At 37.7% G+C, this 20,426-nt stretch overlaps 1 protein-coding gene across 1 annotated transcript; it reads left to right on the top strand.

Moving 5' to 3' along the window:
* The first annotated feature begins 17,157 nt into the window (after positions 1 to 17,157).
* Positions 17,158 to 20,164, top strand: LOC139189520 (uncharacterized). Its single transcript, XM_070808484.1, has 4 exons — positions 17,158 to 17,452; positions 17,746 to 18,143; positions 18,503 to 19,459; positions 20,051 to 20,164. Exons 1-4 carry the CDS (start codon positions 17,158 to 17,160, stop codon positions 20,162 to 20,164), a joined length of 1,764 nt encoding a protein of 587 aa, XP_070664585.1.
* Positions 20,165 to 20,426: the final 262 nt, after the last annotated feature.

Below are 20,426 nucleotides of genomic sequence, written 5' to 3'. Positions count from 1 at the left end.
AAGGAGCATTTAAAGGGTTAGAAGAGGAATGGCTAGGTATTAAAGAGAGAAAAAATTAAGTGCCACCATTTACGAGCAACTTTAGGCGTAAAAAGACGGTGACGTGATGTTAGAGTATCTCCAATAAAAGATGCAAAATATTTTGACATGTGTATTTTACATTTTTGATGGTTGAAAAACTTTCCAATGACAAGATGTAGAATATTCATCTTAGTCGAAAAATGTAAATAAAAACCTAAATTTATATGTTTATATGGTGATGCTATTCACACATTCCTTTTTACCTCATACACACTCTTCTCAATTTTCGATCATCGAGTCGAACGATTGAAGAATATCAATGACATAAATTAACAAAAGGTGTGTGCAAGGTAAAAAAATGATGTTTGGATAACACTACCTTTTTTTATACATCTATTAGTAGTTGGTCCACCAATCAAAGAGAGAAATTAAATAGGATCTTAAATTTACTTCTCTCCCATTGGAGTGGTTACCCCCATTTACACTTCTAAAATGTAAAATAGGATGTAAATATAGTTCTTGTATCCTAAATTTGCATATCTTCATTGGAGATGTTCTTACTATTTTATTCATCAAATATAACAAGTACATTGGTTTTTATTTTTTAATTTATTAATATAACATAGAAGTGAGATATATTAATCATGTCATCTGTCCTTGTTATAATATGTAAAATAATACACCACGAGATTTGTGTTAATGATATTTATAAATATTTAAATTTTGTTTTGTTTTGAAATTTAAAATTTTATATTATTTATTTAGGAGGCACCTAGGTGGACTAGGAATGAGACAACAAGAAATGCTACTGACTTGAGCAAGAAACCCTCTACGAGTAACGCATTATGCATATTTAAGGTACGTCCTTCTTCATTTTCTTTGCCTTTTTTTGGCTGTGAGATATCTCTTCCAAATTATATATATATACGCACACCTCATTTCCCACTTCCCCAATCCTAATCAACCTGTTTTTGAACGTTGCTATTGCGATATATTAAAATGATTATAGTACAAATGGTTAATAATCTCTCTATGCAACCAATCTTCTATACGTCATAATGATATCTTTTAACTTTATGGTGCAGGAGTGGTCATAATGATAGCTTTTACAAACTAGCCGAAATCGAACCGGACAGATCACTGATTTATATATATATATATATATATATATATATATATATATATATATATATTTGTTTTTATATCATTTTATTGTCTAATAACTATAGTAAGAATGTTGATGTCAAAATTCATAGAACTTTGAAGTTATTAATCTCTGAGTTGGAACTATATTAGTTACTGAATTATGAAGTTTTATACATGTTGAATTTTAAGTTGGTTTCATTTGATGTACTAGAAAATGAAACAATACTACCCCTCGTGGACACTCTAAATTATATATCTATATTTTAGATCCAGTTTCTCAAACTAGCGATAAAAAATCATTTGGATTCAAAATTATTTGGTCATCTAAAACGTGCAAATAAACACAATCTGTTAGATAAGATTGAAATAAAAATACAAAATGGTATAAGTGGTATAAGATGATTGGAGTGAGAAAATGCTCCATTTTTTTATGTTAGCAAGGACAAGAAAAATCGATCGAAGATTTTCTGCTTAATAATTAAGATGAATATGCAATATATAGGATTGCATTCTATACCAATTCAAATAAATTATTAGCAATGATACGTCACATTTATTATGTAATGCAAGACTTCACCTTTTCAAGTGGGATAAAATTCATAAAGGGAGTGAGGAAAACAAATACATACCAACTCAAAATATAAAAATGCATTTTCTACTAACCAAAACAAAACAAAAAACTGACTGAGGGTTTATCAAAGCAAAAACCAGACTAAGTGATTGTGTGCAATGCTTTATCTAGTTCTCAATGGTGGTTTTTTAATACTAGCGGCAACCAAATTCAGACTGAATAATAATCCAATGTGCCAATTGAGCAGATATACCTTACAAGCTACCCAGTTACTATCTACGGTATGATCAAGTTGCAGGCCATCCATATTTATTGTACCATGGGTAAAGATATAGGACCAAAGATATATGGGATTTGATACCAGTTGCCATCCCGATTTATTTTGTCATAAAAAGGGCAAGTTTGGCTTGTCTTGTTACATCCATTAAAACAGAGCTAGGGGGTCTAATTAAACTGAAACAGGAAACTAAGCAAAACCAGGTGCTGGCAATAGGGTTAGAGCTTCTGTGGGCTGAAATTTCAATGGTATCAAGGGCAAGTGGTGCTATAAATTAATATTGATTAATTGAATTGTAGATATATACACTATTTTTGCAAAGTTGGCACCCATTTTTCTCACCCATTTGCTGTCTCCATCTTCTTTGATATTCCAAAAAAATAAATGCGCAGAGCGGCTAGGGTTCCACCTTCTAGCTTGTAATGCAGCTATCCACTACAACAACCCCACAAAGATATTTGACAAGATATTTTTCACTATATGCTGAGAAAAAGAGTTTAATATAAATATATATATCACCAAGTATTAGTTTTTGCTTGAAGGAAAAACTACGACGGTAAGCAAAAGGTATCCCAAGAGAAATTAAAACAAAGGTCCATGGCTACAAAACCAACCAATTAGTGGCATTATGGCAACTTTGTTTGGCAGTACAATGCTTCTCCCCACCTTTATTTAGTTGATCATATTGGGATTAGGTTAATTAGGGTTAGGGTTAGAGAAAAGAGAGTGAAGGAAGCAACAAGAATAACGGGGAGGGAAAAGTGGATTATGATTTTGAACTTTAGTGTGGGATCAGATCAATTACAAGATTCCAGTTTCAATCCAAAAAGTTTCAAAAATGAATATCAATTCCAATTTCATAATGGGAATTTTAGAAATTCAAAAACTCATGCCTATTTAGAACTAATCGGATTAATTTCATATTTTTTCTTCTTCTTCAGATTAGTCTATATCAAAATCAAAAGTATCCCATTTCTTGGGCTTTCTCACTACATAATATATATCTTTAATTAGTGTAAGTAATATAGTTAAAGAACTTGTAATTGTAAAAGTATATTCATATTTAAGTATATGATTTAAGTGTCTGTTGAGTTAGCAAGTTTTAGAATTTTCGGATCAAATTCGAAATATTCAAGTACATTCTAGTTCTTAACCAATAATATTTGGATGGTTCAGATTTTGGAATTTAGGTTTCGTGTTTATGATTGGAACCGTTAATATTATAAATCCCTTTGTAAAAGTCATCTCTAAAAAATCAATAAAAATATGACATCATTTAGTCATCAAATTGTATAAAAATATATTGATGGATTCAATAAAAACATTATGAATCATCTATCTATTTGATACAGTTGATTGACTCACTACAAAACTATGAACAAGTAAAGACCAATACATTTGCACCTATTAATTAGAAACTAGCATATGCCTACACACTTTGTGTGTGTGAACATTTTATATTTTTGTTCATAAAATGGGAAGGAGAGGGAGAGAGAACATGGGAGTGGGGAGAGAATTTTTGGTTTTTTATTTTTAAATATTAGATATATGCTAAAATCACATGTAGGTGAGTCTTACATAAAAAGCAGCAAAATTTTGGAGTATTTATTAAATATAGCCAAATATAAGCCTCTAATTTCAAAAATGTTAGTTTTTATAAAAACTTTCAAATATATCCAAAATATCACTTAAATAGTCACAAATACCCTTAAATTTTAAACCTAATGAATTAAATGACCAAAACCCTTTTAGAAAAATCAACTCAAAAGTGTTCAAAATGTGGTTTAAATGACCATTATAAGCAAACTTGTAGGAATCCCGTTCAACTTCATCCTACTTTGTAGAACCCTTTTAAATTTACAGTTTAATGTATAAAATTTTCTTTCTATCATTTCATTGTTTATATTGGTTGTACAATCCTTTAAATTTAAGACAAATAAAAGTTAATTCATTTTTGTTTGTTCACTTTGATAGTATATTGCCCTTCTTCATCAACTTCTTCATCTATTCTTGATTATCTTTACCACTGCTTGATGTATTGTTCCATCTTCCCTGTCAACTACTAGATTTCCAAAGGGAAACGTATTCGGTTACTAGTAGCTGAAAGACTGGTATAAGAGAAAGCACCATTTTTAGGTTTAGCCGTGGGAACTCTTCATCTAATAGGGCTTTGAATTTTTAATTTATTAGGTTTAAAGCTTAAGGGTATTTGTGTTTATATAAGTGATATTTGGATATATTTAAAAGTTTTTATAAAAATTGACATTTTTGAAATTATGGGCTAATATTTGGCTATATTTGATAAATATTTTAATTTTGTAAAATTAGATTATTGCCCATAATTTTTTTGTTGTGATAGAAGACTACATAGTCTTTTCAGTTTTCACCCCCCCCCTTTTTTTACAAGGAGGATTTTATTAATAGGTAGTTTAGATAGAGGCAAAAATTGAGGATTTCCGCACTAGTTAAGAGGGGCTAATGTTAAAATTGCACCTAATTGTTTTATGTTACCATGATTGTTTTGGTTTTTCCCTGAAGATATTATTGTCTTTGAGATGATGGATATCGCCAAAACTCTAGCCGAACACTTCCACTTGTGTATGGGTTGTAACGGGAAGCCTTCGGTTTCATAAAATGGTGTGGCACTTGGTTATAACTGTGTTATCTACTATCTAGTAGTATGTTGAAAATGGTTTGCTAGAAAGTTGGCAGGTAGAGAACTCTAAGGGGCTGTATAGGCGTACGAGACTCCCCATTGAAAGATTTCGAAAGAATTTGAATAGTCTGGTTGTGTATATGTTGAATTATAAGTGTTGAGCTGAAAAGTTTAGAATAAGATGCCAAGTGTAAAGTTCTGTTTTGTAAAAGGCCATGAGTGCCATGTGTTGGTTGATCCATGTAATTAGGTAGATGAGTGACTAAGATGAAATGTAGTGTATGTGTGGTCTCAAGTTTAAGGCCAACAGTTATGTAAAAGCATGTGCTTTGTGCTCTTTAAAATACACAGAAAATATTCCTCTGCAACTTTGACAGAGAGAAAAGAAACCATTCAGCTTCCTCTGTGTTCCTTGTTTGTTCTCCATCCAGCTCTCTTTCTCTAGATCAAAACCCGTGAATTCATCTACACTAACATGGCCTCAGAGCTAGGTTGGATTTAACCATCTGGGCGTAAATCTGTGAAGTTATTGAGCTAAATCGAAGCTCTCTTGAAGCTCCGTGAAGGTTGTCGATTCAGATAAAAAACATGTCTGGATCTGGAGGCTTGGAAGTGAGGACTCCAGTTTTCTCCGGTGAGAACTACGAGTTCTGGAGAATTAAAATGGCAACAATATTCAAATCTCTTGGGTTATGGAATCTGGTAGAGAAGGGGATTACAACCTCCAATCCGAAGAAGAAGGAAGCTGGAGAAGCATCGGAGGATGATGAAGAAATGGTAGCTGCTTTGATGAAAGACGCAAAGGCTTTGGGAACCATTCAGAATATAGTCTCGGATCAAATCTTCCCACGAATTGCCAATGCCGAGTCAGCTAAGATGGCATGGGATTTGTTGTACGGAGAATATCATGGTGGTGATCAGGTACGATCTGTGAAATTGCAGAATCTTAAAAGAGAATTTGAATATGCTAGGATGCGAGATGATGAGTCTTTATCTAGCTATCTTACACGGTTGAATGAACTAATTAATTAGATGAGAACATTTGGTGAATCTTTGTCGAATGAGAGACTTGTGCAGAAGGTTCTGATTAGTCTTAGTAAACCTTATGATTCTATCTGTTTGGTTATAGAAAACACAAAGTGTCTAGAGATTGTAGAATTGCAGGAGGTAGTTGCAATCTTAAAGAGTCAAGAACAACGGTTTGATCTGCATACTGTTGATACTACCGGGAAAGCATTCTTATCTTTCTCAGTGAGTTCAAAGGAGCAAAATAGGGGCGAAGGTCAATCTGGTTCATCTCAGTTCCAGAAGAATTGGAATAATAAGGGCAAGAAATGGGGTTCAAAACCCAAGTTTCAGCAGAAATTTCCTGCTAATTCTGCACATAATGCACAGTCAATGGATTAGATAGGTATAAAACCACAGTGCAGGGTATGCTCTAAGTTTCATTTTGGAGAATGTAGGTATAAAGGGAAACCCAAATGCTATAACTGTGAAAAGTTTAGACACTGGGCTAGAGAGTGCACAGTAGGTAAATCAGTGCAAAAGGCAAATAGTGCTAATCAAGTTGAGGTGACAGGGAACTTGTTTTATGCAAATAGCACAATCACTGAATCAAAAGTGAATGGAGAATGGTATGTTGACAGTGGTTGTAGCAACCATATGATAGGGGATCCAAAGTTGTTGATAGACATGAAGACAAATGTGGTTGGCAAGGCTCAAATGCCCATAGGAGAACTTATGAATGTGGCAGGTTTTGGTACACTTGTGATAGACACAAGCAAAGGCAGAAAATATGTCAAGGAAGTAATGTACCTACCTGGTTTGAAGGAAAACTTGTTAAGTGTGGGTCAGATGGATAAACACGGTTACTACATGGTATTTGGGGGAAATATGTGTAGTATCTTTGATGGTCCTTCATTGGATTGTCTGGTACTCAAAGTTGAAATGAAAAAGAACAGGTGTTATCCTTTGACACTGATACCAAATGATCAGGTTGTACTAAGAGCAAGTATCTTTAAGTCTACTTGGATATGGCACAAGAGACTAGGCCATCTGCATTTTAGAGGTTTTCAACAGCTTAAGAACAAAGAAATGGTGCATGGTCTTCCAGTTTTAGAAGAAATGGATGAAGTTTGTGAAGGCTGTCAGTTTGGGAAACAGCATAGAGAATGGTTTCCAAAGAATCAGGCATGGAGAGCAAGCAAACCTCTAGAGCTGGTGCATGTAGATCTTTGTGGTCCTATGCAAAATGATTCTCTTGCGGGTAATAAATATTTTATGCTTCTTGTAGATGACTGTACAAGAATGATGTGGGTTTATTTTCTGAAATACAAGTCAGATGCATTGATCTGTTTTAGAAAATTTAAATCCATGGTGGAGTTGCAAAGTGGTTTTAAAGTAAAATGTCTGAGAAGTGACAGAGGGGGTGAATTCACATCTTGTGAATTCAACAAAATGTGTGAAGATGCAGGGATTCAAAGACAGTTTTCTATGGCTTATACTCCACAACAGAATGGAGTGGTAGAAAGGAAGAACAGAGCTGTAGTTGAAATGGCAAAAGCTATGCTTCATGACAAGGGACTACCTTACTATTTATGGGCAGAATCTGTACTCACAGCTGTCGACATACTGAATAGGTGTCCTACAAGAGCTCTTGGAGAAGTAACTCCATTTGAAGCATTCAGTGGTCGAAAACCTAGAATTGCACATCTTAGAATCTTTGGTTGTTTATGTTATGTACATACACCAAGTGAGTTGAGACAGAAACTAGATGCAAAGAGTGTCAAGGGCATATTTGTAGGTTATGCAACCTGTGAAAAGGGGTACAGAGTGTATGATCCCCTTAGTAAAAAGCTTATACTCTTAAGGGATGTAGTGTTTGATGAAAATGCAGCCTGGGAATGGAAGAAAACTTCTGAGAATTATGTAACTGTGTTGAATCATAATGAGTTATCTGAGATGCCTAAATGTATTTCATCAGAGACAACTCCAGTAGGAAATGACTATGCTTTGTCACCAAGTCTGGTATCTTCTCATGAATCTGTAAGTGATGTGAACAGCAGCATGAGAAAGACTCAAGCCTTTGATCACACTCCATTGAGATGGAGGAATCTAGATGATGTTCTAGCACAATGCAATCTTTGCATTATGGAACCTGAAAAATTTGAAGAGGCAGCTAAAGATGAATCATGGATGAAAGCTATGAAAGATGAATTGTCAATGATTGAGAAGAATGCAACATGGGATCTAGTGAACAGACCATGTGATAAACCTATAATTGGGGTTAAGTGGGTATTCAAGACCAAGCTTAATCTTGATGGGACAGTGCAAAAGCATAAGGCAAGGTTGGTAGCCAAGGGATATGCTCAGAAACCAGGTGTGGATTACAATGAAACGTTTGCCCCTGTAGCTAGACTTGATACAATTCGGACTCTAATTGCCTTAGCAGCTCAGAAAAGTTGGAAATTATACCAACTAGATGTGAAATCTGCTTTTCTGAATGGAGTACTTGAAGAAGAGGTTTATGTAGAACAACCAGATGGGTTTGTGATCAAGGGGAGTGAAGACAAGGTGTACAAGTTTCATAAAGCTTTGTATGGTCTAAAGCAGGCACCAAGGGCCTGGTATAGTGAAATTGATACATACTTTGCTCACTGTGGGTTTGTGAAAAGTCAAAGTGAAGCTACTCTTTACATCAAAGCAAGGGGAGGAGAAATTCTAATTGTTTCAATCTATGTGGATGACATAGTGTATACTGGAAATAGCACTAAGATGTTGAAGGAGTTCAAGGAAGACATGATGATAAAAAATGAGATGACAGATTTGGGACTTCTTCACCATTTTCTTGGTATGGGAGTTATTCAAACTCACACAAGCATCTTTATCCATCAAAGAAAATATGCTGCTTCCTTGTTGGATAAGTTGAATGAGTGTAAATCTGTGTTCACACCTCTTGTTTCATAAGAGAAGTTATGCAAAGATGATGGCAGTGGTTTAGCAAGTGAGGAACAGTATCGAAGAATTATAGGAAGTTTGTTGTATCTCACAGCTACTCGACCAGATATAATGTATGTTGCAAGCCTTCTAGCTCGATTCATGCACTGTCCTACAAATAAACACTTTGGAACAGCCAAAAGAGTGCTTAGATACATCAAGGGAACATTAGACTATGGTCTGAAGTATGTAAAAGGAAAGAATGCAATGTTAATCGGATTTTGTGATAGTGATTGGGGAGGATCTGTTGATGACAGCAAAAGTACTTCTGGTTATGCATTTTCTTTTGGCAGTGGAGTGTTCTCGTGGGCCTCTGTGAAGCAGAATTGTGTAGCACTCTCTACTGCAGAAGCAGAGTACATCAGTGCCTCTGAAGCAACTGCTCAAGCCATATGGCTTAGATTTGTACTTGAAGAATTTGGTGAGATGCAAACTGAAGCAACTCCAGTGCACTGTGACAATACAGCTGTAATTGCAATCACTAAGAATCCAGTTTTTCATCAGAAAACCAAGCACATTGACAGAAGGTATCATTTCATCAAGAATGCACTCCAGGAAGGGATAATTGATATGGTGTACTGTCCAACAAATGAGCAGGTGGCAGACATATTCACTAAGGCTTTAACAAAGGATCGGTTCAACTATCTCAGGGAAATGCTTGGAGTGAAATCAGCTCAAAACTTAAAGGGGAGTGTTGAATTATAAGTGTTGAGCTGAAAAGTTTAGAAAAGATTGTTTAAATTGGTGTATTCACTTGTGCAAAATAATGCCAAGTGTAAAGTTCTGTTTTGTAAAAGGCCATGAGTGCCATGTGTTGGTTGATCCATGTAATTAGGTAGATGAGTGACTAAGATGAAATGTAGTGTATGTGTGGTCCCAAGTTTAAGGCCAACAGTTATGTAAAAGCATGTGCTTTGTGCTCTTTAAAATACACAGAAAATATTCCTCTGCAACTTTGACAAAGAGAAAAGAAACCATTCAGCTTCCTCTGTGTTCCTTGTTTGTTCTCCGTCCAGCTCTCTTTCTCTAGATCAAAACCCGTGAATTCATCTACACTAACAATATAAATGTTCAAAATGGTGCGTCTATAGGTGTGTATAAACTGTACGTATTTGTGAGTTCTGTTGCTCACAATTTTGTAGGGAAGAAAATGGGGTAAAATTAAGATTTGAGAAGTAAAAGGGAAGTCTCTTCCTCTCCATCTATCACTCCTACACCAGCCATGATGACACCATCTCCTCCAGGTATCAACCATCCCAGCTAGGCAAATCAACCGTTGACTTTTACATAATCTCTAATTGTTAATTTGTATAGATAGCTGCTGCTAATTACATGTTTTCATTTATTACTTTCCGTGTAAAGTCACTCCTAGACTAGTATATCATCTTGTATTATTCCTTGTAAACAAATCAATGAAAGCTATTCAGCCAGACTCAAAACATTATATGGTATCATCCAGCCCTAAGCTCTAACGAGCAGTTTCTCAAAAAAATTTCTCTGTGCGCTCACAATGTCATACGAGCAACCAACCAACTTCGGTTTCGTTGCCCACCCATCCAACTCTTTGCTTTCAGTTGACTCAAAACATTATAACAAGAGGAGCATGAGAAAGATTGGCATAAAGAGTATTTAGTTTTATTGATATGCTCCAAAACTGGTCCGAAAGTGCAACTACTGCGCGCACCATTCTACTGGCTAACTATTTGGGTGTGTTTGATTTGATGCCTTTTTTGTGGGACCTTAATCGTCACAGTTAGTAGGGTGCAAGAGGCTAGACGGTATAAACTTGCATCCTGCTTGCCTTTTGTTTTCTTTGATAACTTGTATCCTATTAGAAGGGTGGTGTTGTAGTGAATTAGTATGGCTACACAAGATTTGTGAGGTGCTAGGGCTCGCGGGGTTTGTGTTTATAAATTTTTCTTGTCCACAGAGATTGCTGGATGCAGCTTTGTTCTTCCTCTTATCTAGACTGGACTACCAAGTACTGCCTCTAATTGGCTGGGATTGCAAACAATGTATTGCGCTTAACTTTAGCAATTAAACGAATACAGTGAATTCGATTCATCCAATTAGCTGGAACATAATAGTTGTCAATAGGAATTATTGATTGTTTTTCAGTACAAAGACCAAACTTGGCATCAATATCTTTTGTTAGAATTCCTTTATCCCACATCGGCAAGAAGGCTTGAGAACAAGCCATTTATATAGAATTACCCCACTCTAACTAACACCGAGGCCTTTTGTATTAAAACCCCACACCTGACAGATTGAGCAGGTGGCCAAGTGGGGAAAGTATCGGTGTTGTTAGAGTGGGCCCATGGCCTGTCTACCTGAAATTTAAGATGGTATTAGAGCCAGGGGACGGGTCCGTACATCCACGTGAACGGGTGGGTCCCCTTTGGCCCCGCACAAATGGGTGAGCCCCGACTTGGCTCCACGTAGGCCAAGAGATGCCACGTGCATTGGCCCAGTGCGAACGGGTGAGCCCCGGCTTGGCTCCACGTGGTTGCCAATGTGTGGAACTTCACGTGTGACCCATAAAATAGGGTCTCACGTGCGGGGGAGTGTTAGAATTCCTTTGTCCCACATCGCCCAGAAGGCTTGAGAACAAGCCATTTATATAAAATTACCCCACTCTAACTATTACCGAAGCCTTTTGTATTAAAACCCCACACCTGACGGATTAAGCAGGTGGCCAAGTGGGGACAGTATCGGTGTTGTTGGAGTGGGCCCATGGCCTATCTACCTGAAATTTAAGATGGTATCAGAGCCAGGGGACGAGTCCGTACATCCACGTGAACAGGTGGGTCCCCTTTGGCCCCGCGTAAATAGGTGAGCCCCGACTTGGCTCTACGTAGGCCAAGAGATGCCACGTGTATTGGCCCAGCGCGAACGGGTAAGCCCCGGCTTGGCTCCACGTGGTTGCCGATGTGTGGAACTCCACGTGTGACCCATAAAATGCGGTCTCACGTGCGGGGGAGTATTAGAATTCCTTTGTCCCACATCGGCCATAAGGCTTGAGAACAAGCCATTTATATAGAATTACCCCGCTCTAACTAACACCAAGGCCTTTTGTATTAAAACCCCACACTTGACGAATTGAGCAGGTGGCCAAGTGGGGACAGTATCGGTGTTGTTGGAGTGGGCCTATGACCCGTCTACCTGAAATTTAAGATCTTTGGTCTGCATAGATTTCAATAAAAGATACTTGTATATGTAATATATGACAAGTAGACAAACGGAGATCCATATATGCAATATTGTTCAAAATTTGTGTGAACTTGAATATGCTTATTCTTAGGGATGGCAATGATTCGGTTTGGGGACGCAAATGCTATATCTATCCCCATAATCACACAAATTAACCATATCCATAACCTCAAATTAACCATCGGGGATTATTCATAACCATACCTACAGGGTAACGGATTGGCCATCGGTTAACGGTTATATCCATCTTTGTCAATACCAAAAATATATTAGTTCAATTGAGGCATTATAATATAATAAATACTAATTTCGTCATTATAATATATAATAGACACATTGATGATGTTGGTTTATGTTTGATCTCTCCCATAAGCAACATTGGGTTCTTATTGGTTTTGATCCAAAACTTTTAAACTTTTTCACAAAATGCAACTTTTGTAATTTTCAAGGTAATGGGTTCGGTGAATATATATATATATATATATATATATATATATAATACTTAATATATTACATGTAAATTATCTTATATATATAATATATATTATTCGGGTCAATTTCGGGGACAGAAACGGATCATTGACCCCAATAACCATATCCATAATCATAACCAAATAATCTTTTCGGTTTTTCTTCATATCCGAAATATAACCAAATTTTCATCCCTAAATCCATTTCATTCGGGTGGTTATTGGGTTAATGGTTTGAATTGTCATCCCTACTTATTTTGATTGATTAAACTTTAGGGATATTGGTTCTCTAGGGAGAACAAGGAGAGATTTAGTGGGGTGTATTCAATTGGGAATTTGAGAGATTTAAATGGATTTATAAATCCATAGATTTTTATGGAGTTTAATTGATTTGTAGAGATTCCATGTAAAATTTGTGCCATTCTTAACTCAAGGTATAAGAAGATTGGCTAAACTAACTCATTTTTTTATAGACGAGTAATTGAAGGAATTAAGAATGGAATCGGTATTGCAAGATTTTTCGTAGGAGAGGGTATCAAATATGTAGGGGCGGTCAAATTTCTTCTTATCTTTTGGTGTACATATCTTATGTATTCATTTTTTCATTAATTTTTTTTAATATTTCTAACTTTGAATTTTCTTGTTCTTGATTCCCATCAAGATAATAAGTTTCATAAACGAATCTTTTTTTATACCGTGTTTCTTTTAAGTGGAATTGATCCTTTGTTTTTTCCTTTCCATTTACTTGGATCTCTTTCGTTTCATCAATTTTGTCTGTATCCTCCTATTCTTCTGAAAAAAGGGAAGGGGAAGGGGAAGGGGAAGGATCTTCTTTGGTGGATCCCTCTTGTTCTGTTTAGTCCCCTTCGGTTAAGAAGTTGTTTTTATTTCTACATCTATTTCTTCCTCACTTTGCCCCATTTCTTCCGTTTTTGAGGTTTCTTTCAGTTTCTTAGTAACAATAGGTGACGGTATTCTGCCTAAATAGTAGACACATGTAATAAATAAGATGTCATTCGTTTGACCTCCCGCAATTAACAAGAACATAGAATCACGACCTGTAGGATTTGAACCTACGACATCAAGTTTTGGAGACCCACGTTCTACTGAACTGAACTAAGAGCGCTTTATTATCACAATAAATATTTTGTAACCCCAATTTATCTTGCATATATACTATAAAAAATTAAATATTTATTTAATTATGCATGTCCAATTTTATTAATTGATCTCAATTGATCCCTCATTACTATTCAGAAGATAAGTAATAGGTAGGGATGACAAAATTTGAACTCGTGACATTTTGTACCCAAAACAAACACGCTACCAAACTGCGCTACATCCCTTTCAATTGGTCTACAGTGTCATTGTCACAGCCTGTCCCGAGATTTTATTATCGAGGTTGTGAAATGATGAAATTACCCTTGTTGGTTACTAAGCTACGTGTGACGTTATTTGAATAAATACCTACTCTCCTAAAGTCTTGGAAAATAATTGGAGTTGGATTAAAAGTTTGGTATGTATGTTTTGTGTGGTTAGGGATTAAATATTGGAATGTATGGTTTTGGTTGGACCACACACATGCACAGGACCCCCTTTCCTTTCCCCCGTGCTCTCTCTCTCCTCTCTCTGTTTCAGTCTCTCTCTCCCTCTCGACTCGTACGGACGAGGCACCAAAACCCTCCAACCTTCACGAATCGACGTCAAAGGTAAGTTTGTGAATCCTTGCAAGCTTGTGAGTTCATTGGTGCAATTTTTAGAACTTGGAACCCTCGATATCACGTGAAACCCGAAACCCATTTTGAGATCACTGTTCATGCACACGTGAATTGTTGGATTTCAGGAAATTCTAAGCTTATAGTGAGCTTAGTGAGGTCCTAGGAAGCTCGGAGTGCTTAGTTTGAAGGTTTTGGATGTCGGGATCATTAAGTTCAAAGTTGGCTGGTTTTCTTGGAATTTTTCCGGTGAGATTTTGTTATTTTTAGAGCCTTAAATTAGTCTAACGTGATTCTACATGTTGAGGGCTTCAAATTGATATAAAATACGAAGAAATTGGTTGAGAAATGACGGAGAACAAGGAGATTGAAAAATCCCCAGTTTTCCGGCCACCGGAAAAACTAGTCCGGCTAGCCCAAGGTAGGAGACGCGCGTGGGGGCGCGTGACAAGCCCAAATTTTTTTCTAAAAATATGCCGACGTTCGTGACGTCGAGTAGGTCACTGTGGTATATTCATATACCCAAATTGAGCACCATATGAGAAGTTATTTCGAATTGTTGGTTATGTGCTTTAATTAACGTTTTTATACTTGTTTCGCATATAGGTGACACCTATCCCGAGGACGAGCGCATCCAGGGACGTCACGGGGGTTACGACCTATCGACTTACCAGTGAGTGGGCAATTGTTTTCTATTTATACCTATATACTATTGATTTTTCCCAGAAATCGAATTTATATGAAAGTATGTTTTAAAATGTCATGCATGCATATTGTGAATTATATGAATTGATATTTAATGCATATATATATATATATATATATATATATATATATATATATATATATATATGTGAATTGGTGCTGTGGATGCACATGTGAGTATCAGGTGAGTTTTATGTAATTCATGTGAATTATTGATGATGTGAATTGTGTTGAAAGCTCATAACCTGCACCCCTGGTGTTAGTGCTTATAGTATTCACCACACCGCACGCTCACCTTGGATCCAAGTAGGTGCATGTCGTACAGACCATGAAAGGGTTCCGACATGCTAGTCATACAGATCACTAGAAGTGGTTCCGACTGGTAGGTGACCTTAGATTATGCGCGCAGATGATTGATGAGAGAAGCACTAGAGCGTATTATTTCACCATTCTTGTCAAAACTACCCGAAGTAGTCTGTACGAATATTATGCTATTATTGTCGTACAGACTTATTCAGGTAGTTCCGACTTATGTGCAGAGTAGCACCATACAGGTCACCGTGGTGACTCCAGCTGGATTGGATATTGAGCTATAGAATTAACCGTATAGGACCAACTGCATGGTCTCCGGTTTATTCATTATGTCACCTGTTACATTGATGCATCCATATTTTGTCATTGACATTATTGCATGGCATACTTGCTGGATTTTGGTAAAGATTAATGTTTTGAGAGATTTGAACAAATATTATGCTATTATGTTATTTTCTGGGAAAGTATACAGGTTTTACAGTGAAGGGTTATAAATGTTTTAAATGAAATGTTTTGGAAAAACTTTGGTTTTACTGACCCACTCAATTTTGTTTTGCGCCGCTCGAGGTTCTAGTTAGCAGTTGGTGGCTCACGAGGTTTTCTTCGGCGTTCTGACAGACTTCCTGCATGTAGGACTCACCTGCGAGTGTTGTAATTTAATTATGGTCCTACTTGACTGCACTTAGTATTTATACTCTGAAATTGTGTACTGCATACTTAAACTCACTTTAGCATGCTAGTTGGTTATTATTGCTAGTAGTTGGTTTTTTTAATTATTCGTATGTTCTTATCTATTGCTTCCGCATCACACTTTTGGTTACGTCATGCTCACATGACGGCCAACACGCCTTGATTTTTAGGATTGGGGCGTGTCAGTTTGGTATCAGAGCCTAGGTTGCAGTCCTGTATAAATTGTTAATGCTTTAATGATCTTTTGATGTTTTCTGTCAGAATTATGCCGCCTCGTAGGGAATCACGCTGTGCTTCTGAGCCTAATTTCCCTTATATAACTCAATTAGGGGAAGCGATGACCCATGCCTTTCAGAATGCAATCCGCCCTCCTCCTCTTCCTCAGAGGACACCCCTGGAGACTATGTATAATCTGAAATTGGATCGTTTCATGGGTAATGAAGGTCATGAAGGGGCAGAAAAGTGGGTAGACCATATTGAGAAGACTTTCCAGGTGATGCAGAGTCAAGGGAATTTTCCTGCTAGTAGATGGGTGGAGACCACTACTTGGTTTTTGGGGCGAAAGCCAGCAGCTTGGTGGGTAAATCAGACTAAGTTTATGTCCCCTGAGATGGCAGCTGATTGGGAAGTATTCAAAGAGAATTTTAAGAAAAGATTTGTCCCTCCAGAGTACATTGATCGCAAGAAGCAAGAGTTCACTCGATTGAAGCAAAAGAATATGTCGGCGCATAAGTATTACAGAAAGTTTACAGACTTGTCTCGTTATGATCCTGATACAGCTGGTAATCAGGTAGAGATGCTTCGCCGTTTTAAGCTGGGAACTAAGAGGAAATGGCGGACTTTTGCTAGTGCGCTTCCTTGCACCGATTATCATGAGTTTTTTGAGATTTTGGTTCGGATGGAGGATTCCGACAACCTTCCTAGTGACAATGAGGATGATGAGGACAAGAATGATAATCAGAAGAAAGATGATAAGGGCAAGGGTATCTCCACTCAGGGACCCCGTAAGACGCATAATTTCAAGAAAAGTGGAGCGATTTCGAGTTCTTCCAGTGGAGGATTTTGTGTCACAGGCCCGAGGAGAGGTGGAAGATTTGCTAGCGGACCCAAATTTCATAGGCAGAGAGATTTTGGTGGTGCTGGTGGTTCTGGTGCTCCGTTGTGCCGCCGTTGTAATTTCAGACATCATGGAGAGTGTAGGAGAAGTGGTGGTGGTGGTGGTGCTTGCTACACTTGTGGACAGATGGGACATAAGGCTGCTCAGTGTCCCCAGAGTCAGCAGAAATCTCAGCAGTTTGCTATGCCACCTCTAGCGCCGATTCAGCAGAACTTTGGATCAGGCAATTATGGTTAGACGGGTCGTGGTGGTGCTTACCACTATCAGGGTGATGCTGCTCCCTATGCTTCCGGACAGTATTAGTATTCCCAGGATCCTTATTCTCAGACTAGGTATTCCCAAGACCCTGGGGGTTATACTTCTTATTCTTCCATGCCAGCTAACAGATCGTAGTGGCATTAGGGAGGTCAGCCCCGACAGGGAGAGGTTGTTGCTAGCGGTGCAGGACCGTCTTGGCAGGTTAATCAGTCAGGACAGGGACGTACTTCTCAGGGGCGAGGTAACCAAGGCAACAGAGGTCGTGGTGAACGTCAGCAAGCTCAGGGACGTGTTAATCACGTATCACTGCAAGATGCTCAGAACCATCCAGATTTGATTATGGGTACGTTAAATATTCTTGGTCATTTTGCTAGAGTCTTGATTGATTGTGGTGCTACACATTATGTGATTTCTCATACGTTCGCTTAAATGACTCAACCTCACCCTACACCTCTAGGATTTGATTTAGAGTTTGCCATGCCTAGAGGGGACAGATGTTATGTTGATAGTGTTTATCCAGGATGTCCAGTGATGGTAGATGGTGTAGTTATGCCAGCTAATCTTATCCCGTTAGATATTGTGGATTTTGATGTGATTTTAGGGGTGGATTGGTTGCATTATAATCGTGCCCATATAGATTGTTACGGGAAATCAGTTACTTTTCATCATCCTGGACTACCAACGGTTACTTTTATGGGTGAAAGAGGTGGGGTGAGACATGATGTTATTTCTGCCATAAGAGCAAGGAAGTATTTATCGAAGGGTTGTCAAGGATACTTAGCACATGTGGTGTTAAATGATGTTGCCCCTAACAGTGTAGAGGAAGTTGGAGTAGTCAGGCACTATCCTGATGTATTCCCAGATGATTTGCCCAGATTGCCGCCAGATAGAGATGTGGAGTTTGCTATTGATTTGCTTCCAGGTACAGATCCTATATCTTTAACTCCATACATAATGGCTCCAGCTGAACTAAGAGAGTTGAAAATTCAGTTAATAAAGGTTTCATTCAACCTAGTACTTCACCTTGGGGAGCTCTGGTATTATTTGTAAGAAAGAAAGATGGAACTATGAGATTATGTATTGATTATAGGCAATTGAATCAGGTAACGATTAAAAATCGTTATCCATTGCCTCGCATTGATGATTTGTTTGATCAACTGAAAGGTGCGTGTGTGTTCTCTAAGATTGATTTGAGATCTGGCTATTATCAGTTGAAGATTAAAGATGAAGACGTACCTAAGGCGGCTTTCAGGACCCGTTATGGACATTATGAATTTTTGGTGATGCCATTTGGATTGACTAATGCACCTGCAGCTTTCATGAGGCTAATGAATGAGGTATTCCAGCAATATCTTGATAGATTTGTCATTGTTTTTATCGATGATATTCTGGTATACTCTAAGTCTAAAGTAGATCATATTCGACATCTTAATTTGGTATTGAAGAAATTGAAGGAGCATCGGTTGTATGCCAAGTTCAGTAAATGTCAGTTTTGGTTGAATGAAGTGGCATTTTTGGGGCATGTAGTATCGGCACAAGGAATTCAAGTAGATCCTCAAAAGATAACAGCAGTGGAGAATTGGGAACAACCACGAACCATCACTGAGGTACGGAGTTTTCTAGGTCTAGCAGGTTATTATCGACGGTTTGTTCAAGATTTTTCTATGATTGCTTTGCCACTAACGAAGTTAACCAGGAAGGATGTTAAGTTTGATTGGGATGAGAATTGTGAGCAAAGTTTCCAGCAATTGAAATATTGCCTCACTCATGCTCCAGTATTGGTACTTCCTGATGATAGCGGTAACTTTGAGATTTACAGTGATGCTTCTTTGAATGGTTTGGGATGTGTTTTGATGCAGCATAATAGAGTGATTGCCTATGCTTCTCGACAGTTGAAGATTCATGAAAGGAATTACCCTACTCACGATCTTGAGTTGGCAGCCATTGTCTTTCCTTTGAAAATTTGGAGGCATTATCTCTATGGTAAGAAATGTAAGATCTTCACAGATCATAAGAAACTTCAGTATCTTTTTACTCAGCATGATCTTAATCTTCGTCAACGAAGGTGGATGAAGTTACTAAGTGATTATGATTGCACCATTGAATATCATCCGGGTCATGCAAATGTGGTAGCTGATGCACTGAGTAGGAAACCTGAAGGTGGACTCAATGTTTTATATGCTTGCCGTGTTCCTCTTCTTGCAGAATTGAGAGCTACTGGAGTAAAGTTGGAGTTAGAAGATCGAAAAGAAGCTTTTCTTGCTAGTTTCCAAGTCAGGCTAGTTTTGGTTGATCGTGTACTTGAAACTCAGATGGTTGATGAAGAAATTCAAGAAATGATTCAATTGAGAAATGAAGGGAAAAAGAAAGACCTCAGGATTCGAGAATCAGATGGCATGCTTATGTAGGAGAACAGAATGTATGTGTCGGATAATGAGGAATTAAAGAAAGAGATTTTGGATGAAGCACATTGTTCAGCTTATGCGATGCACCCAGGAGGAACTAAGATGTACCATACCATTCGACCATTTTATTATTGGCCGGGTATGAAGAGGGAAATTGCAGAATATGTAAGTAGATGTATTGTTTGTCAGCAAGTCAAAGCAGAAAGAAACAAGCCTTTTGGGCGAATGCAACCACTTCCCGTTCCTCAGTGGAAATGGGAAAATATAACCATGGATTTTGTGTATAAGCTTCCGCGTACACATAATGGATTTGATGGTGTTTGGGTGATTGTAGATCGACTTACCAAGTCAGCGCACTTCATTCCCGTGAGGGAAAAGTATCCCCTGAATAAATTGGCTAAGTTGTTCATCACGAAGATTGTAAAGTATCATGGAGTTCCAGTGAATATTATTTATGATCGAGATCCAAGATTTACTTCTAAGTTTTGGGTAGCTTTTCAGGAAGCTCTTGGTCCGAAACTGCTTTACAACACTGCTTATCATCCCCAAACCGATGGACAATCAGAAAGGACTATTCAGACGTTGGAGGATATGCTGAGATCTTCAGTGTTATAGTTTGGTGATTCTTGGCATGACCGCCTAGACTTGATGGAATTTGCCTACAATAATAGTTTTCATTCGAGCATTGGTATGTCACAATTTAAGGCACTTTATGGTAGAGCTTGTCGTACGCCATTGTGTTGGTCAGAGGTTGGCGAAAGAGTGTTAGAAGGCCTAGAGATTGTGGATGAGACTACTCAAAATATTCAGGTGATTAAGTCTAACCTGAAAGCGGCCCAGGATTGACAAAAGAGTTTAGCAGATAGGCATGCTACTG

Source organism: Malus domestica, chromosome 11, assembly GCF_042453785.1.
Source record: "Malus domestica chromosome 11, GDT2T_hap1".
Lineage (NCBI taxonomy): Eukaryota > Viridiplantae > Streptophyta > Magnoliopsida > Rosales > Rosaceae > Malus > Malus domestica.
This window is presented reverse-complemented; position numbering and strand designations above follow the sequence as displayed.

Bases quoted from the DNA above. Each gene is read 5' to 3' on its own strand.
- LOC139189520 (XM_070808484.1), top strand. From the start codon at position 17,158: ATGCTGCTCCCTATGCTTCCGGACAGTATTAGTATTCCCAGGATCCTT. The intron at 18,144-18,502 runs GTTTCATTCAAC...CAATATCTTGAT, and splicing joins TGAAAATTCAGTTAATAAAG to AGATTTGTCATTGTTTTTAT. The intron at 19,460-20,050 runs GTTGATGAAGAA...GTAGCTTTTCAG, and splicing joins GTGTACTTGAAACTCAGATG to GAAGCTCTTGGTCCGAAACT.